At 42.3% G+C, this 23,801-nt stretch overlaps 1 protein-coding gene across 2 annotated transcripts; it reads right to left on the minus strand.

The window, feature by feature from the left end:
- Positions 1-288: 288 nt before the first annotated feature.
- On the minus strand, positions 289-23,727 carry TMEM217 (transmembrane protein 217). 2 transcript variants are annotated; one of them, XM_061398057.1, is made up of 2 exons: positions 23,647-23,727; positions 289-1,431 (listed from the first exon to the last, which is right to left on the minus strand). In XM_061398057.1, the coding sequence occupies exon 2, from the start codon at positions 1,418-1,420 to the stop codon at positions 842-844; it is 579 nt and encodes a 192-aa protein (XP_061254041.1). In that variant the 5' UTR covers positions 1,421-1,431; positions 23,647-23,727; the 3' UTR covers positions 289-841. The 2 variants fall into 2 exon arrangements, with proteins under 2 accessions (XP_061254041.1, XP_061254040.1); XM_061398056.1 differs by lacking the exon at positions 23,647-23,727 and adding an exon at positions 2,019-2,171.
- Positions 23,728-23,801: the final 74 nt, after the last annotated feature.

Here is a 23,801-nt window from a genome sequence, read left to right on the forward strand (position 1 = left end):
CTTCCATTCTGGCTTAAACTGCTTCTGACATTTCCTGACCCCTGAACTCAAAGTGAAGTTTGTTGATATGTGATCATGTGTAATCTTGTACCATCTTATGTGGTTGGCTAATCAATTCATAAACATAAACATGATTTAATCTCTCCCACTAAACTGCAAAATCCTCAAGGTCAGGAATTATATCCTATACTTTTTTGTATCCTCCTGCAGTGGAGAAATACACAGTGTGTCCTGCACAGTGACCGACAGAAGAGTTTAACAAATAGCCTTTGATTAATCACAAGTGCATTTGTGCTCCTTGACAGTTTTTATTGGGGGAGAGGATGGAAGGGTCAAGACAGAAAATAAAGTATGATTTCTCTCTATTTTTATTCTTTTACTTATCTGGAATATAGTATAGATGACACAGGGAGAAAAAGCAGCAAAAAACCACCTCAAGACCCCAATGATATATTTTTTGCTACAACAATCTGAGATATAAATACAGGTTTGCCTATTCTAGGGTTACATCAGAGAGCTGTGAGTTGAAGGCTGATGAAGACACACTAAGATGAAAGGATTGCCAGACAGCAATTCAGCTTCATTTCATCCCTGCCTGTCTTCATTTTGACCAATAAGGTGGTACTGACAGGAAAAGGAAAGAGGAAGTCAAGGAGAACTTGATAAATAACAATGTCCTCTAATTAAACATCCTCTATGAGCAAGGTGTTCCAGAGGCGATGGTAATCCGTTTTCTCACCGTATCTCTCCCAAAAGGGTGGCAGTAGAGTCTCTGCTTGCTGAAAAGTGAATGAGATGGAAAATGAACTACCATGAGACCCTACGGTGGAACAGGGCCATGTTACTCACTGTAGCGGCGGGAAAAGTTGATTATCTTGGATTTCCGCGGCAGGAAGTCTCCATTGCTGGTAGAAATACGTCTGTTGTAGGAGATGATATTGCCCTGGCTTTTATTTTTGTAGATCATGTAGGCGTAAGTGATGACAAAGAACATCCAGAAAGAGTGCATGCATATACGGGACACCAGACCAAACCAGCGCATGACTCTGACCTCCGCAGCGGAAGAATTGTCATTGGTGAGGCACTGTACCACAATGTTTACAGTTTCGTAGAAAAAGATCCAGACGATGTAGATCAGCAGGCCCCTGTGCATGTGGGCGTACACTGAGTATAGGAGCAAGCAGCTGACGAGGATGGTGATGAAAGATAGGAGGAAGACGATAGTCAGGCTCCAGCAGATGATGAACACTTTTATCAGGATACTTGTGTTCTTGATCTGTGACATTTGCTCAGTGCAATTGTTTCTCCTTAAGTACTTCTGTTCGAAGATGAGGTACAAGTCCACGGCCGTGATGGTAAAGACCCCTGACAACAGGGAGCCCATTTTGGCGGTCATGCCACACCAGTGCTGCTGCTTCATGCTGAGACTTCCTGTGAAGACAGACAATAGCGGGGCCGGGGATAATTCTGATTCCTGCCAATGTGGTAAATTACCCAGGGCTTCTGCCTCCTTCCCCCAATTCAACTGGAGAAACAATAGAGAGAAATGTGGGCAACCAGGCAGTAACAGCTTAGAGAAGACAGAAGGCTGTTTAAAAGTGTTTGGGAGTTTGAGTGGGGAGGAAGGAAGAGGCAGTCCCAGGCTGGTGGCAGTGAGCAGGTAAATGGAGGAGTGGTCCTCAACCCTGGCTTCCCATTATAATCATTGACAGTCCCCACCCCACACCAGCTAGAACATTCTCTGGGTATGACCCAGATATCAGTATTTTTAAAAACTTCCTAGTGATTTTCATCTGTAGCCAGAATTGGAAAATACTGAATAAGAAAGAAAGAAAGAAAGAATCAGGAGGGTTCAGGATGGGGAACACATGTATACCCGTGGCGGATTCATTTTGATATTTGGCAAAACTAATACAATTATGTAAAGTTTAAAAATAAAATTAAATTAAAAAAAAAAAAAGAAAGAAAGAAAGAAAGAATCAGTCACGTCCAACTCTTTGCAACCCCATGGACTGTACCTGACCAGGCTCCTCCATCCATGGGATTTTCCAGACAAGAATACTGGAGTGGGTTGCCATTTCCTTCTCCAGGGGATCTTCCCGATCCTGGGATCAAATCCGGGTCTCCCGCACTGCAGGCAGACTCTTTACCATCTGAGCCACCAGGGAAGCCTAAAATACTGAATAAAGAAAGTGAAATTGTGCTCTTTCTCTCTTCCGGTTTTGCCCTGGGTTATCATTGCTGCCCCTGAAGGGGAAAATTGGTGCATTGTCCAGACCTTCTGTGCAGGTATCTCAGGAGAAAAGTCAGGGTAGCAGCACAACAGGCTTGCTGGGTGAGTGGATGAAAATAATAGGTTTTGAGTAATCACTCCTCCACTATGTATCAAAACTTGAGGAATACAATGAAAGGTGTACTTTAAGGGAAATTTAAAACCTTAAAATAGAATAGCCTTATCATGGAAAAAGAAAAGACAATAATGAGCTAAGCATTCAACTCAGGGAGTTAGGGGGAAAAAAATCCAACCAATGATAAGAATAAAAAAAGATAGGAGGAAGAAAGCAAATAAAGGAACAGAAATCAATAAAAAGAAAGAAAAGATAAAGTAGAAGGACTTCTGATTGCTAAGGTTGGTGGAGCCAACTTGCTGATTAAAAAAAAAACAACCCTAAAAATTGCTGGATCAAATAGTTTTTAAATATTCTTAAAAGCACAGAAGTGCTGACAAGATAGGAAGTAGGAGACAAAAGACTATAGGACTTCAGGAACTGGGACAGGTAAGCAAGCATGAAAGTCACATTTGCTCTGAGGGTATTTGTCTATCTGTGTGTGCGTGCTTAGTCGCTTCAGTCCCGTCCGACTCTTTGTGATCCCAGGCTTCTCTGTCCATGGAATTCTCCAGACAAGAATACTGGAGTGGGTTTTTATGCCCTCCTCCAGGGATCTTCCCCACCCAGGCATCAAACCCACATCTCTTAAGTCTCATGCATTGGTAGGCAGGTTCTTTACCACTAGCGCCACTTGGGAAGCCCCTTTGCCAATCTGGGCAAACTTGAATTTCATTATGAGAACTCTGCATGGTAACGTGGGATGAAATTAAAGCTCAGGGTCCACCAAGGTGGGGAGTCTATTAGAAGGCCTTCCCGATATTAGTCATGGCCCCAAAGGGTTATGATTACAATAAAGGGGAATCAGAAGTAAACTTGCCCCCATCTTCTCCCAGGAGACTCCAAGGAAAGTTAACTTAGTACTAACTGAACATTTCAGGAGAAAATGCTCCTTGAGACACTGTCATGTAACTAACTTTTTACAGATTTGTAGCCCAAATTACATGAAGTACTTAAAAAAAACTTTTAAGTAATAAATCTAGTTTAAACTAGTCCTAGGACTTCACTGGTGGTCCAGTGGTTAAGAATTCGCCTGCCAATGCAGGGCATGCAGTTTCAGTCCCTGGTCTGGTAAGATCCCACATGCGGCAGGGCAACTGAGCCCTGCACCACGGCTACTGAGCCAGGGCTCTATGAACCACAAGCACTGAAGCCTGCGTGTCCCAGAGCCCGTGCTCTGCAACAAGAGAAGCCACTGCAATGAGAAGGCCCCTCTCGCCACAGCTAGAGAAAGCCCGTTCACAGCAACGAAGACCCAGCGCAGCCAAAAATAAAATAAAAAATAAAGCAGTCCTAAACTGGAAGTGTCGCTAAGTGCCTGGGAGAAACGAGCTCACATCCTCTCGGGAGGGATACATCTTTGTGCTGGTCCTTAAAGAATTACCTTAGTAATTCTCCAGGGACAATGACTAGTACATAGTGAAACATACCTGAGCGTGTAAGGAACGAGGCACTGGGAGAACCAGCAGGAGCAACAGAACTACAAAAATACCACATTATGAAACAAGCATGGTTAGGACATTTTCTGGAATTATTTAATTATTTAAATGTTTAAATTTTATCTGTGGTAAAATACACATAACATAAAACTCACCACCTTACCCATTTTAAAGTATAAGCTGTTGTTTAGTCGCCAAATCCTGTCTGACTCTTTTGATTCCATGGACTGTAGCCTGCCAGGCTTCTCTGTCTATGGGATTTCCCAGGCACGAATATTGTTATTTCTGCTTAGCTTCTCCATTTACTGCATACTTATCCTTGCCAGGCCTTGGCTTCCACATCTGTTTTTTTTTTTTTTTTTTGGACTTGCTGCACAACTTGTGGGATCTTAGTTCCCCAACTACAGGGATGGAACCTGTACCCCCTGCAATAGAAGCATGGAGTCCTAACCACTGGACCACCAGGGAATTCCCTCCACATTTTCTTTTTCTTCAGCTGTGGCACACAGCCTGTAGGATCCTAGTTCCCTAACCAGGGATTGAACCCATGCCCCCTGCAATGGGAGCTCAGAGTCTCACCTACTGGATCACCAAAGGAAGTCCCCACATCTTTAAAATTGGGTATACTGGTTGCTTTTTTCTCTTTCTGTAATTTTACTAGTTATTACAACAAATTATGGGCTGCCCTGGTGGCTCAGCGGTAGAGAACCTGCCTGCCAATGCAGGAGATGAGGGTTGGACCCCTAGATTGGAAAGGTCCCCTGGAGAAGGAAATGGCAACCCACTCTGGTATCATTGTCTGGGAAATACCATGGACAGAGGAGCCTGGTGGGCTACAGTCCATGGGGTCGCCAAAGCGTCGGACACGACTCAGCAACCAAACAACAACAGCATAACAATTACTCTAAAACTTCGTAGCATAAGACAAATAAGACAACTATTTATTATGCATGTGGATTCTGTCGTGGAGGACTCTGGAGGTTAGCTTAACACTGTACATGATGAGGAATTTGGACGGGACACATCCAGGAGATCTTGTCACCACTCATGAATTTGGGGGACCTCTCTTTGAAGACCCATTCACGTACATGTCTGGCGATTGCTGCCAGCTGTCAGTTGGGGGTCTCTCTGTGTGGATTCATGTGGGTTTCTTCACCTCTTGCTGACTGGCTTCTCCAGAGTGCATGTCCCCAGAAGAGTGAACTAGGGGCAGCTGTATCACCTTGTTTCACCTTGGCCTTGGAAGTTGCACAGGGTTGCTTCTACTGGACTCTGTTCTTTTCTCTTTTTTTGAAGTATAGTTAATTTACAATGTTGTGTTAGTTTCTGGTGTACAGCAAAGTGATTCAGTTATGTGTGTGTGTGTGTGTATACATTCTCTTTCATATTCTTTTCCATTTTGGTTTATTACAGGATATTGAATAGAGTTCCCTCTGCTATACAGTAGGACCTTGCTTATCCATCCTATATAGAATAATTTATACTGCTCATCCCAAACTCTCAATCCCACTCTCCTCCTCGGCAACCACAAATCTGTTCTCTATGTTCCTGAGTCTGTTTCTGTTTTGTGGCTAGGGTCATTTGTGTCATATTTTAGATTCTACACGTAAGTGATATCAAATGGTATTGTCTTTCTCTGTCTGATAATCTCTAGGTCTATTCATGTAGCTGCAAATGGCATCATTTCATTCTTTTTTATGGCTGAATAGTATTCCATTATATATATATGATATGCATGCATATATCATATTTATATATATATATATCACATTTTCCTTAGTCAACTGTTGATGGGCATTTAGGTTGTTTCCATGTCTTGGCTATTGTAAATAATGCTGTACTTTATTCTTGTGAATCACCAAGACTGGGCCATTTTCAGAGGGAGGGGAAATGGATTCTACCTTTTGCGTCAGGAGTGTTAGGGAATTTTCTGAGGTGCAGGGGATTCTTGTTATCTCAGTGGTCAAAATCCAAACTTCCACATTTGCCAGGCTGACCAGGGAAGGAAAAGTGATCATAACAAAGAAATATTCACCAATGAACTGATGTTCCCCTTTTTCCCTTATCACCACAACATTCCTCTAGGCTGAAACTAAGGGCTCTATGTGTGCACCAAGCCCATCAAATCAAGTCTTTATTGTTCAGCCTCTCTCTGAGAGCCCAATGTAAATAACTGATGACACAAAGCAAATAATTTGCAAAGCATCATTGCGAGTCTTGCAAGATCTCATGCAGCGATTAAAAATGATGAAGAAAACTGCTCAAATTACATGAAGCCTTTAGCAATCCTGGATATGATAGTTAGTCCAGTGGATAACCAGAAAAGGAAAAAAATCACTAAGAACATAATAGGTACTTCAGTAAAGAACTGTTTGAAGATGAATAAATTGCTACATATTCACACGATGCCATGTTAAACAGTCATCAAAATGAATTACTGTAGCAACACAGAACAGTTGGAATGAATCTTAGTAATGTAATAGCAAATGAAAAAAGTACCAAAAGAAGATATACAGTTAAAAGCAACTATAGGTATGTTATACACACACATACACAAATTTTGGACTCTATATATATATGCGATAAAACTACAAAACTATATAAGGAAAATAAAGGAATGATTAACTTAGGATTCTAAATGACCATCACCTCGGGCCAGGGGAGGAAGTGAAATGGGTTGGGGAGATCATATAGTCAGATCTGATTTACTGACAAGATCCTAATTTTACTTTGGGTAGAGGATTTGAGGGTAAATGTTACTTTACTAAAAATAACTAATATTTTTAAAGTAAATAAAGGAGTTATGCATGGATCAGTTAGGGCTATGTCATGCACCAAAGATTATGATAAGTCTAACCGTGAGCATATGAAGTATGATAAAAAAAACACTAAAATAAAACAAGGATAATAACAGTGTTTACCTCATAAGGTTGCTGTGAGGCTTAAACGAGTTAATATATTTAAAACATTCAGAACAGTGCTTGGAACATGGTAAGCATTGTACTATGTAACAGTTTTTGCTATTGTCATTTTTGCTTTATGCCAAGGGGTAACTACTATTTATTATCTATGTAAAACTACTATTTATTATCTATGTAAAACTACTGTTTATTAAGTTGTGTTGCAGAAGATATCATCAGCTTCCTTCCCAATACCCATTTCCTCTTCTTTGCTAACAGAAGTCTACTTTAGGTCAACTAAAGCTTGGACTCTGTCAACCCTGGCCCCGATTCTATGCTGAATTCTCCTCTGCTCAAGCCCTCTTATGAATATGCATGTACCTCCGAGCTTAAAACTTCCCCAATCCGCTGTTCAGGGAGACATTGCTTTGGAAAAGATCCCCATTGTTCTTATTTGCTGCCAGTAATAATAAATCCTTCCTTCTCCCTATCTTTGGCTTGGTTGTGTCTATTGGCACCTACCAAGAAGTAAACCCAGTTTTTAGGTAACACTATCTCTACATTTTCTTTCTTCTTAGCTTGAATGTGATATGATGCCTAGAACCTCAGCAGCTATTTTGTTACCATGAGGCAACAGGCATAGGGACAAAAGCAAATATGCTAAGGATGTCAACATTGAGAGAGCATCTTTTTGTATTTTATTGATTACTTCTAAAGTTGAATATTTTCATAGATATCAATATGTGATTTAAAAATCTCTGTCTAGGGACTTCCCTGGTGGCTCAGTGGATAAGAATCTACCTGCCAAGCCAGGGGACATGGGTTCAATCCCTGGCCCAGGAAGATTCCACATGCCACGGAGCAATTAAGGCTGTGCTCCACAATTACTGAGCCCAAATTCTAGAGCCTGTGAGCCACAGATACTGAAGCCCATGCACCTAGAGCCTGGGCTCTGCATCAAGAGAAACGTTTGCATTGAGAAGCCTGTGCATGACAATGAAGAGTAGCCCCCACTCGCCAAAACTGGAGAAAGCCCTTGCAAAGCAACAAAGACCCAGTGCAGCCAAAAATAAATAAATAAACAAAAAATACAAAAAATCTACATCTAAATAAGTCTAAAACTATCTTCCCTGGCAGTCCATTAGTTAAGACTCTGCATTCCCAATATAGGGGGCATGGGTTTGATCCCTGGTCAAGGAACTAAGACCTTTCATGCAGGTCTTTGGTGCAGCCAAAATAAATAAAAGATAAACAAGTCTAGAATCATTTTGATAAGTAGAAAATAAAAAATACAAAGTGGCAAGAAAGCATGAAGGCATAATTTAATTAATAGTATTTTTCTCTCAGTGATATCTAAAATATTAATGCATCTTGCATTTGATAGTATCTTAGACTTACACAATCATGGTAAGAACTTTAGTTCTTAGTTGGGGAATCTTAGTTCTTAGTTCCCAATTAGGGATTGAACGTTTACCCTTAGCAGTGAAAGCACAGAGTCCTAACCACTGGGCAGCCAAGGAATTCCCTCAATATTTTTAGTTCTTTTCACAATTCGACTTGTGGTTCCAACAGAGGATGTTGCTACCAGCTCCCATCAGCTGGATCTCTGGCATTATTGAGTTGAGGCAGGGAAATAACTAATAACAATGAGCACATTATAAAGTGGACTTCCCTGGCAGTCCAGTGGCTAAGACTCTGTGCTCCCAATGCAGGGGGCCCAGGTTTCATCCCTGGCCGGGGAACTAGATCCCACATGCTGCAACTAGGACCCAGTGCAGCCAAATAAATAAAAAAGAAAAAGAAGAGCCCAAGTCACCGACGTCAGTTAAAAGGTTTTGTTTTGTTTTTGATGTGAACCATTAAAAAATATATTTGTTTATTTATTTAGCTGCATCAGATCTTAGCTGCGGCATCTGGAATCTTCGTTGTGTCTTTCAGGGTCCTTCACTGAGACACACGGCCCCAAGAGTTGTGGTGTTCAGGCTCAGCTGCTCCGAAGCACGTGGGATCCTAGCTCCCCGACCAGGGACTGAACCTGAGTCCCCAGCACTGCAAGGATCACCAGGAAGTCCCGGCGGACCATTTTTTTTAAAGTCTTTATTGAACTTGTTACAATAATGCTTCTGTTTTAGGTTTTGGTTTTTTTGGCATGAGTCATTGGGATCTTAGCTCTCTGACCAGGGCCCAAATCTGCACACTCTGTATAGGAAGGGAAGTCCCAGACAGATAGATAGATAGATAGATAGGATAATTGTAAAAATACTAGATATAAGCAAAACACCAAATGCTTGTTACAAATTCACTCTCCCACCAAAAGTAAATGTACATCCCTGGTTTAGAACATATGTGTCATAATTTTTTTTTTTTTTGGTTGGCCGTGCCATGCGGCTTGTGGGATCTTAGTTCCCCAATCAGGGATTGGGGAACCTTTACCCTTAGCAGTGAAAGTGCAGAGTCCTAACCACTGGCAGCCAAGGAATTCCTTCAAGAATTTTTTTTTTTTTTTTAACACCTCAGTAAAAATGCCTACACCTTATGTGGGGTTTAAAACAGGGGCTGGTGGGTTCAAGTCTCTGTTCTGTGGGCTGTACAAGGCAGACGCCCACAGCCCCATGATGGCCGTGGGTAAGAGCTTGGCCCCCGTTTCTGGCACCAGGTTCCACCTCTGGATTCTGAGGCATCCCTGAGGGCCAGAGGAGCTCTGGTCATAATGGAGGTTGGATTTCCTCCTAGCCTGGCAGTATCAGGCCAATTTAATTGGATTTTTAAAAAATGAAAATAGATAATTCGCATATATAGGAGCTTGAGTTCTTTGAGATACATCTTATACATTCTCTTGAAAAGAAATCTATCAACTTAAAGAAAAAAAAAGAACTGCTGAGATAATTTATGAACCCTTCTCACTCCCTCTCCTTTGGCTTTGTATATAAACCACAGGAGGAATTTGTACCATAATCGGACACTCTAGTGCGAGAAAGCAGTTTTATTATTATTATTTTTAAATTATTTACTTGCTTATTTTTGGCTATGCTGGATCTTCATTGCTGTGTGGGCTTTTCTCTAGTCGCGCCAAGCAGGGGCTACTCTCCAGTTGCAGAGCACAGGCTTCTGATTGTGGTGGCTTCTTTTGCCGCGGACGGGCTCTAGGGCTCACAGGCTCAGCAGTTGTCGTTCCCAGGCCCTAGAGCACAGGCTCAATGTTTGTGGCACACAGGCTTAGCTGCTCTGCAGCAAGTGGGATCCTCCTGGACCAGGGATCGAACTCATGTCTCTTGCATTGGCAGGCAAATTCTTTACCACTGAACCACCAGGGAAGCCCCCTCTTCTATCTTTTATTTTTTAAAAAATAATATAAAATCGGACTCAGTCGTCTTCCTCAAGGAGTTAGGGGAAAATTCTAACTCCAAGTGTTTTTCTCTCTCCCCTTGATGGAGTCACATTGAATTCCCAGGTTCACCCAATTCTAGAATCTCATGGAAGGGCTCTGGACTTCAGGCTGTGCGGTCAGTCATGTGAGAGTGTGAGAGGCTGGATGCCCTAGCCTCAGTGGTCCCACTGCTCATAGCCCCAAAGGCTGTGGCTCACAACTCAGTCCCCAGCCTGGGGTCCACGCAGCCAACCCATCAATCATCCTGTTGCTACGGGGTCAAACACGGGTCCCAAGGCGGGCAGAACTAGGCACTTCTCCATTCCCCGAGGGTAGGGAAACCCCATTCACAGTAGGAGTTGGAAGTGATTCCCTGCTCGCTCATCTTTTCAGATCTATACCCCGACCCACCCACATAATCAAGATCTTTGCCTTTGAGAGCCTAGATTTTCCAAAACAAAAGTATTTTAACTCTCTAATAGGGGAAGAGATGGGCAGTCCTCTTAAACCTACAAAAGGAAGATGCCTGTCATGCTTTGTGGTAAATCAGTCAACAAACAGGAAACCAGTCCCAGCTATGAATGAGGCGATTCAGACAATAAATCACATTGCTGCTTACAAAGTCCTTACCATCTGACTCCAATCCAATTTTCCAGGAACATCTCTGTGCATTCCTTCCTGTGTATATAATACTCTCATTTCCTCCAATGTCTTTCCTCCCCTTCTCCACCTGGCTTTCTCATACTCATCTCTCAAGGTCATGTGAATCCTCAAGAAGGTGCCAGGGCTCTAGTTTGGCATTTGTGATTCTCTTGACCTTTCTTTTGTGGTAAGAAGTCTCACATCAGTACCACAAGCAGGAGAGCGCCAAACTCTCCTCTGCATTTGTCTCTTTCCTAGGAAGGAAACCACTTCCCAGAACCCCCCAGCAGCCTTCTTTTCCTGGCTCACTGGCCAGAGCTGGGTCACATGGTCACCCAACACTGCAGGGGAGGCTGTGGAAATCAGTTTCTGACAAGCTCAGTAGGATTGCCATAACTGGTTAAGAGATATCATGATTCATGCCAACTGGGAACACAGTTGCTCAACCTTTCCAAAAACAATGAATCCCCTTCCCAAGGAATGAGGAAGGAAATGGCTAATAAAGTCAACCACAGAGATCCTGTTACATTAATTATCCCTTTTTCCTCATTGACATGGGAAGAACTATTATTATTTGTTTTCCCCTTCTTCCACAGAAGCAGGAATTTACACACGGTTGGCCAGAATAAGGTTTGCCTTTCCTGGCCTTCCTGGCAGCTGAGTGTGGCCATATGACCAATTCCTGAAAATAGGCTGAAAGGGGGAGAAATGAATGGGACCAGCTTCCCTGGTGGCTCAGGGATGAAGAATCCGCCTGCAATGCAGGAGACACGGGTTTGATCCCTGGGTCAGCAAGATCCATTGGAGGAGGGCATGGCAACCCAGGATTCTTGCCTGGAGAATCCCACAGACAGAGGAGCCTGGAGGGCTACGGTCCATTGAGTGGTGAAGAGTCAAACATAACTAAGCATGCACACACCATGTATTAAGGAGAAAATCTTTCCTTTCCCTCTTCCCAACAGCTGAAATGTGGATGGAGTAGGGGGAGTAGAGGGTGACCTTGGGCCAACTGGACAAGGACATAATAAACACAGAAGGATCTAGGCCTCTGAAGATTCACAGAGCAGGGCTGCCACTCTTACTCAGGCTCCTACGTGACCAAGGGAAACTATAAACTTCTATCATGGTGATGTGTGTGTGTGCACACGTGCACACTCAGTTGTGTCCAACTCTTTGCAACCCCATGGACTGTAGCCTGTCAGGCTCCTCTGTCCATGGAATTCTGCAGGCAAGAATATTGGAGTGGGTAACCATGCCCTCCTCCAGGGGATCTTCCCAACCCAGGGGACGAACCCTTGTCTCTTGCGTCTCCTTCATTGGCAGGTAGGTTCTTTACCAGCTGAGCCACCAGGGAAGCCCTCTGTCATGGTTAAAGCACTGTTAATTTTGCACCCAAACTCATGTCCTAACAAACACAACTGCCTCCAATCCTTTGCCTGTAAGCATGCCAAAGTCTCTTCCAGCTCAAACAATCTCTCCTTTGACCCTGTGTTTCTCTCTCATTTACATTCAGTCTTGGTGTCAGGGCAAGCAACAAATACTGGCTCTTGAGGCTGATTTAAGCAGAAAAGTCATAGCTCATAGATGTGTGCAAAGGGTCAGTTATTTATTGCCACAACAATGCTACATAAATAACCACAAAACCTCAGCGGCTTGTTAACAATGAACAATACTTAGTTCACAAGTCTGTGGGGTTCAGCTTCTCTGGGGCTGGGCTGAGCTGGGCTGATTTCAGCTGGACTTACTTGACATCTGGGGTCAACTGTTGGTTGACTAGACAGTTTTGTTGATTTTGGCTGAGTTCATTCATATGCCTGAGGGTCAACTGGCTGTTGGCTGACTTAGGAAGGCCTCAGCTGGGATAACTCAGAGAGACTTGGCCTAGGTCCATGTGATTCTCATCATCCAACAGGCTAGCCTAGACATGTTGCAATGGCAGAGGCCAGCAGTGAGAGTGCTACAGACCGAATGCTTTTGTCCTCCCCAAATTCATATGTTGAAAACCTAATGCCCATTGAGATGGTAATAGATGGTAGGGCCTTTGGGAATTGATTAGGTCAGGAGGGTGGAGCCTTCCTGAATGAACAAGTAGCAGAGAGATCCCTTGCTCCTTCCTCTGTGTGAGGACATGGCAAGAAGTTGGCAGTTTGCAACCTAGAAGACAGCCTTTGCCAAAACCAGGCCATGCTGGCACTCTGATCTTAGACTTCCAGCCTCCAGAAATGTGAGAAATAAATATCTCTTGTTTACAAGCCACTCAGTCTGGAGAATTGTGCTATATAATCGCACACAGACTAAGACAGAGAGCAAGTGCAGCCACATGAATGTCTTCCAAGCTTCTGCTTGTATGCCTGCATGCATGCTAAGTCACTTCAGTCGAGTTCGACTCTTTGCAACCCTATGGACTATAGCCCACCAGGCTCCACTGTCCATGGGAATCTTCAAGCAAAAATACTGGAGTGGATTGCCATTTCCTCCTGCAGGGGATCTTACCGACCCCGGAACTGAACCCAAGCCTCTTACGTCTCCTGCACTGGCCTGCAGGTTCTTTACCACTAGTGCCACATGGGAAGCCCTCTGCTTCTTTAATGCTTGCTAAAATCCCTTGATCACAGCAAGTCACAAGACTCAGTCAAGAGTTAGAATAAGAAGGTCCCACAAGATAACACAGATGCAGGGAAAGGTGAAGAATTGGGGCATTGATACCATCATCTATCACACCACATTCGGAGGTTTTGCTTACAGGATGGCAGCCAATATCATGCCACAGAGCTGGGCCACTGAAGACTCTGCTGCTGCCAGTGATGAGCATCTGATGCCGAAGTTACACTGAGAGGCCTTCTGGCACAAGACTCTAGGTATTGCCGCTGCCAGAGCTTTTCCCTTTAGTTGGGTGTTGCTGTCACAACTGGTACTGCTCACCAAGAATGAATTCTCTTGTTCTCGTTTTCCTTTGCATCATAAGCTCCTGATGATTCAAAGTACACTTTGGGAAAATTTCATCAGCAGAGCCTATGACATGTGCACTTGACTTAGTTCACAAGAAAGGATGGGAAAGTAAGTAGCTGCCATTTTACTGGTAGGTGGGCTCTGCTTCCCACAAGGTTTCATAGAGTGAAAAATTCTCCATACATGGGAAAGGCGTTTATATTATAGGCATCTAAAGAACTACAACAGAACAGCAATGATGGCAGGGAGGAAGACGAGGAAACTAGCTTCTCAATCTCCTCACAGCTAAGCTGTTTTTCATTTGTTTGTTTGTTTTTGCCATACTGCATTGCTTATGGGACCTTAGTTTCTCAACTAGGGACTGAACAAAGTCCCTAGCACTGAGAGTACTGAGCCCTAACCAGGGGACTGCCAAGGAATTCCCCACAGCTAAGCTTCTTGAAAGGGTACTCCTAGCTCTCTTTCCCCTGCTACTTTTTTTCCATTTCACTCTGTACTAATCAGTTATGGTCACCCTAATGATGCAAAATCCAGTGGTTTACAACCACAAGCATCTATTTTTCTCACTATGCTTCAGGCTGCAGGTCGACCTGGAACAGTTAAATACTCACTGGTAGTAACATAGGTCAGATCAGATCAGTCACTCAGTCGTGTCCAACTCTTTGTGACCCCATGAATCGCAGCACGCCAGGCCTCCCTGTCCATCACCAACTCCTGGAGTTCACTCAGACTCACGTCCATCGAGTCAGTGATGCCATCCAGCCATCTCATCCTCTGTCATCCCCTTCTCCTCTTGCCCCCAATCCCTCCCAGCATCAGAGTCTTTTCCAATGAGTCAACTCTTCTCATGAGGTGGCCAAAGTACTGGAGTTTCAGCTTCAGCATCATTCCCTCCAAAGAAATCCCAGGGCTGATCTCCTTCAGAATGGACTGGTTGGATCTCCTTGCAGTCCAAGGGACTCTCAAGAGTCTTCTCCAACACCACAGTTCAAAAGCATCAATTCTTCGGCGCTCAGCCTTCTTCACAGTCCAACTCTCATATCCATACATGACCACAGGAAAAACCATAGCCTTGACTAGACGAACCTTTGTTGGCAAAGTAATGTCTCTGCTTTTCAATATGCTATCTAGGTTGGTCATAACTTTTCTTCCAAGGAGTAAGCGTCTTTTAATTTCATGGCTGCAGTCACCATCTGTAGTGATTTTGGAGCCCAGAAAAATAAAGTCTGACACTGTTTCCCCATCTATTTCCCATGAAGTGATGGGACCAGATGCCATGATCTTCGTTTTCTGAATGTTGAGCTTTAAGCCAACTTTTTCACTCTCCACTTTCATTTTCATCAAGAGGCTTTTGAGTTCCTCTTCACTTTCTGCCATAAGGGTGGTGTCATCTGCATATCTGAGGTTATTGATATTTCTCCCGGCAATCTTGATTCCAGTTTGTGTTTCTTTCTTCCAGTCCAGCGTTTCTCATGATGTACTCTGCATATAAGTTAAATAAGCAGGGTGACAATATACAGCCTTGACGAACTCCTTTTCCTATTTGGAACCAGTCTGTTGTTCCATGTCTAGTTCTAACTGTTGCTTCCTCACCTGCATACAAATTTCTCAAGAGGCAGATCAGGTGGTCTGGTATTCCCATCTCTTTCAGAATTTTCCAGTTTATTGTGATCCACACAGTCAAAGGCTTTGGCATAGTCAATAAAGCAGAAATAGATGTTTTTCTGGAACTCTCTTGCTTTTTCCATGATCCAGCGGATGTTGGCAATTTGATCTCTGGTTCCTCTGCCTTTTCTAAAACCAGCTTGAACATCACGAAGTTCACGGTTCACATATTGCTGAAGCCTGGCTTGGAGAATTTTGAGCATTACTTTACTAGTGTGTAAGATGAGTGCAACTGTGCAGTAGTTTGAGCATTCTTTGGCATTGCCTTTCTTTGGGAATCAAATGAAAACTGACCTTTTCCAGTCCTATGGCCACTGCTGAGTTTTCCAAATTTGCTGGCATATTGAGGGCAGCACTTTCACAGCATCATCTTTCAGGATTTGGAATAGCTCAACTGGAATTCCATCACCTCCATTAGCTTTATTCGTAGTGATGCTTTCTAAGGCCCACTTGACTTCACATTCCAGGATGTCTGGCTCTAGGTCAGTGATCACACCATTGTGATTGTCGTGAAGATCTTTTTTGTACAGTTCTTCTGTGTATTCTTGCCATCTCTTCTTAATATCTTCTGCTTCTGTTAGGTCCCTACCATTTCTGTCCTTTATCAAGCCCATCTTTGCATGAAATGTTCCTTTGGTATCTCTGATTTTCTTGAACAGATCTCTAGTCTTTCCCATTCTGTTGTTTTCCTCTATTTCTTTGCATTGATCGCTGAAGAAGGCTTTCTTGTCTCTTCTTGCTATTCTTTGGAGCTCTGCATTCAGATGCTTAGATCTTTCCTTTCCTCCTTTGCTTTTCGCTTCTCTTCTTTTCACAGCTATTTGTAAGGCCTCCCCAGACAGCCATTTTGCTTTTTTGCATTTCTTTCCCATGGGGATGGTCTTGATCCCTGTCTCCTGTACAATGTCACGAACCTCATTCCATAGTTCATCAGGCACTCTATCTATCAGATCTAGGCCCTTAAATCTATTTCTCACTTCCACTGTATAATCATCAGGGATTTGATTTAGGTCATACCTGAATGGTCTAGTGGTTTTCCCTACTTTCTTCAATTTAAGTCTGAATTTGGCAATAAGGAGTTCATGGTCTGAGCCACAGTCAGCTCCTGGTGTTGTTTTTGCTGACTGTATAGAGCTTCTCCATGTTTGGCTGCAAAGAATATAATCAATCTGATTTCGGTGTTGACCATCTGGTGATGTCCATGTATAGAGTCTTCTCTTGTGTTGTTAGAAGAGGGTGTTTGTTATGACCAGTGCATTTTCTTGGCAAAACTCTATTAGTCTTTGCCCTGCTTCATTCTGTATTCCAAGGCCAAATTTGCCTGTTACTCCAGGTGTTTCTTGACTTCCTACTTTTGCATTGCAGTCCCCTATAATGAAAAGGACATCTTTTTTGGGTGTTAGTTCTAAAAAGTCTTGTAGGTCTTCATAGAATCATTCAACTTCAGCTTCTTCAGCGTTACTGGTTGGGGCATAGACTTGGATTACTGTGATATTGAATGCTTTGCCTTGGAAACGAACAGAGATCATTCTGTCATTTTTGAGATTGCATCCAAGTACTGCATTTCGGACTCTTTTGTTGACCATGATGGCCACTCCATTTCTTCTGAGGGATTCCTGCCTGCAGTAGTAGATATAATGGTCATCTGAGTTAAATTCACCCATTCCAGTCCATTTCAGTTCGCTGATTCCTAGAATGTCGACATTCACTCTTGCCATCTCTTGTTTGACCACTTCCAATTTGCCTTGATTCATGGACCTGACATAGGTAAGTGGAGCTATTTATAAAATGGAATATTATACAGCAGTGAAAATGAGTGAATTACAGCTATAATCTATCAACATGGATAAATCTCAAAACCATCCTGTTGCCTAAAAGAAGCAAGCAACAGGAGAATGAATACCATACAATATCATTAAATCATTAATACAAACAATGCATTATTTAAGGTTACAAAAACAGGTGAAAAATATACATATACAGAGGATGTTTAATACAAAATTCTGCACAGTGGTTACACTTGAAGGCAGGGGAATGCCCAGAGGAAGGGACTCCCAAGAGGTATCTAAGGTACTGGTTATGTCCTGTTGCATAGCGTGGGGAGTGGGGGACGTTCAGGGAAATGTTACCATTATTCATCAAACTATACATATTAGTGTTATACAATCTTTTGTGTATGTGGTATATTTAATATCCCACGAGAAAAACCTACTACTGGTGAGGATGTGAAGCAATGGTAACTCTTACCCATTGCCGTGAGGACCAGTGTAAATTGGAAAAACCATTTTGGAGAGCATTTTTCAGTATCCAGTTAAGTAGAAATTGTGCACATTCTATGATCCAGCATGTTTTTCCTGGGTATCCCTCAGCACCTTAAAGCAGCGGGTTTTCAAACTTTGTGACAACAATCTCTTACTGAGATATATATTTTACATTACAATCGAGTACACACATACACACATATGTGTAAGTGTGTAAAAAGTGGAAATAAAAATTTTGCACAGTAATGCCTTTTCCTATTACATGTAACTCTCTGATCTTTTCTAATCCTGTCTATTCTTTTTCTTTTTTCATTGAGATATAATTGACACAACATTGTCAATTCTGTGTATCAGGTATAAATGTCCCCATTTATTCTATTCCATTAAAAGTTCCAACTTCTAAATGTATTTCAATTCACTGTAACAGTTGACAAACTGTCCTTTGAAAAACACCACACGAGAGAAAATTGTGCACATGGTAATGTGTAGAAGAATGTTAATTGAGCACAGCTCAAAATAGAAATAACTGGCGATGGCAATCGAGGAATATTTACATTATGGAACACAATAGGGCAGTTAAGATGAGCAAACTAGAGCTCCTTGTATCAACAGAATGCAGTGAAAAAAGCCAGTTGCTGAAGCATATGTACAGTGTGTTGCTATTTATAAAGTTTCAAAACATGAAAAACATGTTGTTTATAGACAGGCTCATATATAGTGAAAGTGTTTAACATGGAAGAGAGCGGATTGTGGTTCCCACTGGAGAGAGGGAGGGGGATGGGATTGAGGAGGGGCAAAATGGGGACTTGGAAGGTTTTTTTGTTTCTTAATCTTATTCTCAAATGTTACTTATTCTTTATTCTTTACTGCAAGGTTGGCCAACTGCATCCATAGCCAAATCTGGTACAGTATTTTTGCATGGTCTGTGAACTAAGAATGGTTTTTACAGATTTTAATATTTGGAAAAAATTGAAAGAAGAATATTTTTTAACTTGGGAAAATCACATAGAATTCCAATTTTTGTAATTACAAATGAAGTTTTATTGGAACACAGCCTTGATAATTTTGCAAAGCTGAAAACTGTTTACAGCCTGGCCCTTTATAGAAAAAGTCTGCTATCCTCTAACGTATTTATTTACTTACTTATATTTTTTTGGCCCACTATGTGGGATGTGGGATCTTAGTTCCTTGACCAGGGATCAAACCCGTACCCACTGCAGTGGAAGCACAGAGCCTTAACCACTGGACTTAACCACTGCCAAGGAAGTCTCAACACCCCCTAATTTATTATATGACGTATATTTTATAATGATAAAAATATGGTAGCATTAGAGAAGAATTCTAGAAAGAAAAAGATGTATAATTCTACTAACAAAAGTTGCTAAAATTTTCCATGTTTTCTTCTACTCTTTGATAAGAGTCAAACGTATTTTTATTGAAATCAGGCAAAGATTTTTTGCATTCTGCCTTTTCCCTGCTGGACATCACTTCATAAACTTTTCTGATGCGCTATGTAGCATGCAAATTTGCACGATTTAATGACATAGCCTGGTTCAAGTCTACAAACCACATGCCATAATTTGTATAACCATCTTCTCATGTTTAAACCTTTGTAATCTTTTGATTTACCCCATTTGTTATTGGTTACAAGGCAAATAACACCTTTGTGTACAGAGCTTTTCCCCTCCCTCTTTTTAACTGACTTTCTTAGAATAAATTCCTAGGAAAGAAATGTTTTATCTTTCTTCCACCCCTTCAAAGTCTACTCTCTCTTTCTTTACTCCTACAACCTCTTGCTTCTTCAGTCTGTTTGCTCAGCCTTTTGCCTTCCCTGACATAACTGATCTCAGTTGACTCTCTCAGTGGTTGTTTAGGTGCTGAAAAAGCCCTTCTGCTGTTGGATCCCAGTCTGACCTCACCATTCCTTTGGTGGTCCAACTTTCTGCAGTGCTTTGTGAAGTCTGCTTCTTGCTCTCATTTCTTAATTCTCTCAGCACAGGGTCCACTCCACTCCTACACCGAGATTAAAGTCTGCTAGTGATCTCTGGGATTCCCTGGTGGCTCAGATGGTAAAGAGTCTACCTGCAATGTGTGAGACCTGAGTTTGATCCCTGGGTTGGGAAGATCCCCTGGAGAAGGAAATGGCAACCTACTCCAGCATTCTTGCCTGGAAAAATCCCATGGACGGAGGAGCCTGGCAGGCTACTCCATGGGGGACACAAGAGTCAGATCCTTCACTTTCACTTTTTAGTGATCTCTTTGGAACTTAGTCCAAAGGCTTTTTTTTTTCTTGATTTTTATCTCCCTATGTAGCTGTTACTCTGAAAGGTCCTTCTGGTCTTTTTCTTTCCCTTCATGTCTCCATTCTCGGTTTAACTCTTCCATGGAACTTTCTCTAAGGATTGAGATAGAATCACCTCTTTTGAGTCCACATGCAACCCAGACATAGCTCATTCCCTTTGCTCCAAACTCTTCTTTGCTCCAATCTAAGTTGTTTTACTCTCTTCTGAATGAAGATGAAGTTAAAGAGGGAACAGTTAAAAACTTGTAGCCAGACAACATTGAGAGTTTTCTACTTACAGTTTCAAAATAATGAATAAATTTTGAAATAAATTTAAGGATCATAGGTCACCCTGTTCCACGAACAAAAGGTCTCCAAAGTGAGGTCTACAAGCATCAGGGTCACCTGGAGGCGGCTGTTGCTGTTGTTCAGCCACTCAGTCATATTCGATTCTTTGCAAACCCATGCACTGCAGCACGCCAGGCTTCCCTGTCTGTCACCATCTCCCAGAGTTTGCTCAAACTCATGTCCATTGAGTCAGTGATGCCATTCAACCATCTCATCCTCTATCACGTAAGTTCCACCCCAGACCTACTAAATCAGAATCTAGACTTATAACATGATCTCCAGGTGACCCACATGTATATTAAAGTATGAGAGGGACTTCCCTGGTGGTCCAGTGGTTAAGAACCCACCCGCTAATACAGGGGACACAGGTCTGGGAGGATCTTACATGCCATGGGACAGCTAAACCCTTGGGCCACATCTACTGAGCCCGGGCACTCCGGAGCCTGTGCTCTGTAGCAAGAGAAACTACTGCAATGAGAAGCATACACACTGCAACAAAGAGTAGCCCCTGCTGTGCAGCAACGAAGACTCAGCACAACCAAAAATAAATAAATTTTTAAAAAGTATAAGAAGCACCAGTATAATGGACCAGTCAGTGCGTATCACTAAGGGTCTCTACCAAGTGCTCCATGCACCCCTTGGGAACCTCAAACCAATGATTTTCACCTTAAGTTTGGTGTGAGGGTGGTCTTGCTGCCACAGCTATCATCTTCTGATGGACAGGTGGCTAGGTAGATGACCTCCATCCCTCATCATTTTAGGTACAAGTTCATCCCTCTGAAGCTGCAAAAGGGTTTGAAGAGGACATTCTTTCCCAGGAAAGGAAGGCTGTTTTTCAACAAAGAGCATAAATAAGCTTATAGGCTCTTTGGTAAGGTGGACACACCTGCCAGGGATTGGAAAAATGGTTTCTATCATCTTTTCCAACAAAAAACGCACGTGAACAACATAGAACCAAAAGACAAGAATAGTTTATACTCTTCATTCTCTCATTCAGCAAATATTATGTACCTACTGTGTGCCAAGCACTATTCTAGGCAAGAAGAGCAGAGACAGAACTGACAAAATCCTTGCCTTACATTTACATTCTGGAAATGTGGAATTTACATTCCAGGGGATGGAGATGGACAAGAAACAGGTATAAAATATGGCAGGTAGGGGTAACACTTTAAAGAAAAATAGATATTTGAGAGGAAAGAATCCCAAGCAGAGGCAGTGGCTAATGCAAAAGTCTTGAGGTAGGAACATGCTTGGAGTGTTCAAGGAACAGCAAAAGGCCAGTAAGTGTGGTTGGAGCAGATTAAGCGAGGAAGAGAGTGGAACCAAATCACAGAGAGTCTTTAAGGAGCTGGAATGTTATGCCAAGTGAGACAGAGCCATTGCAGGGTATTGAGCAGAGGAGTGACATAACCTGACTGACCTTCTAACAGGCGCGCTCTCTCCTCCTCTGCTGTGTGGGGAATAGACTCTAAGGGGACGAGAGTGGAAGAGGCCTCCTAGCAGGCTGCTGTAAGGATGTGGTTGGTTTAGATTTGGTTGGTCACAGTGGTGGTGGTGGTGAAAAAAGGCTCAAGGATTTCAGCTTCTTTAACAAAGACAATTTTAAAAGTTATCACTAGACAACTTTTTTTTTTTTAATCTTGGATGGGAAACTGGCTTAGAAGTAGAAAATAAAAAGTAGGAATATTAATGGCTTCTCAGGGTTGAACAATGTTAATAGCATCCTCTGGGAATCAGTGTTATTTAACATTTCATAAATGATTAAGAAAAAGGAATACTTTGAGACTTTTCTAGGTACACAAATTATACTCTGCTTTCCACATAGTGAAATGTCAAGTCAATTGGGAGTGCCTCTTGGAACATTTCTAAAGCTATATGAGTAGGCTGGAAAGTGGTAGATGACTTGCCATGTGGACAAGTCTAAGGCAGTTCACACAGAAGACAATTCAGGTGACATCTTTAAGACAATGAACTCTGAACTGCCAGCTGCCCCCAAGGAAAGGGATCAGAAGCTGCTGTAGGTTATTCCTTCAAGACATCAGTTCTTGAAAAATTCAAAATGCCAGTAAAAGTTCTGGTGGTTTCAGAATAATGACAAAAACATCAGCTTAAACAAAAACCTCAGGAACTCCCTTATGGATCTCAGTATGCAGTGCTAGTCACTGCATCCTGTGAAAAATAACAGCCAAAGAAAAGCCACTAAAATGATTAAAAGGGTAGAGGGACTTTTGTTTGATGGAAGATACGTCTATAAATATGAATAAATATGAATAATGACAAAATAAGATGAACGTCTACATAAACATGAGACGTTCAGAGAAAATTAAAATAGTCCTTTTAATGCAATTTCATGATTGTGAAATTAGGGGACAAAAACAACTTAAAAACGGGGGTAATGTCTATGTAGGAAGAGGCCATTGGCGGGCCTATTTAAAAAGGTCCTTTAGAGGGAGGTGGGAGGGGGGTTTAGGATGGGGAACACATGTACAACTGTTGGGGATCCATGTCAATTATGGCAAAACCACTACAATATTGTAAATTAATTAGCCTCCAATTAAAATAAATAAATTTATATTTTTTTAAAAAGAGGTCCTTTAGACCTTCCAATATGTGGAAGGACTGTGCTAGCAATAACCAGGAGTGAGGGGTAAGGAACAATCAGCCCACTTCAAGAGTCCTTTGATGGGACAGAAATTATGTGGACTGGGGTGTGCTTCCTGCCCTCCCCGGCCCCTCATCACTGTGGTATACAAGCACAGAAACTCAAAAAGGGCAAAAAACACCGACAAAACTTTCAAAGGATTCAAAATGCTAATTTAAATCTCATTCTGAGTCAAAACTCGATCGAAAATATAATCAAGGGTGAAGATTTATAGTAGATTAGTAAGGGATTAAAGATGTCCATTGGCGGTCTGAATTGGATAGATAAAAGAAGAATATTTCCTGAACAGTTTGTCCACATCTAGGTTCTCTTGGTCAGAAAGTGACGGTTATTGCTTGAAACAGAGATTTGATCATCTGAACTTCAGGCACGGCACAAGTCCTTTCACAGGGATCAATTATCTGAGGAGAGAGAGGCTCTTATGAACCAACCGTTAGTCACGTGTTGTGTTGAACAGTTAGCAACTCTGGACCGTCGGGTCAGTTACTGATTTTCCTCCACCGATTGAAAAAATGGGAGTCCGAACGGAACGAGGGGAGTGGTGGGAAGGATAATAACCAGAGTGTCATTGAATTGGGAGATGTTAAAAACGGGCAGCAACCAATACATGGGCCCTTATATTTAGGTCAAAGATTTATATACATAAATATATATATAAATACATAAAAAATATTTGACTCAAGAACCTCTTTACCCCCAAAGAAAACAGCACCTTCTCCTTCTTCCCATAGGTCCCTTTCTTTACCTGCTTCTTCCCCGGCCCAGGAGAAGGAACTTTCAGCCCCGCCTCCCAGCTCGTCCAAGCTCCGCCTTCTCGGTTCACCTGTGTGCCCAGCCCCTGACGTCACCGTTCGGCTTCAGCGGCCTGCAGGATTCTGGCTCCCGATTGGTCCGTCTCCC

Source organism: Bos javanicus, chromosome 23 (genome assembly GCF_032452875.1).
Source record: "Bos javanicus breed banteng chromosome 23, ARS-OSU_banteng_1.0, whole genome shotgun sequence".
Classification (NCBI taxonomy): domain Eukaryota; kingdom Metazoa; phylum Chordata; class Mammalia; order Artiodactyla; family Bovidae; genus Bos; species Bos javanicus.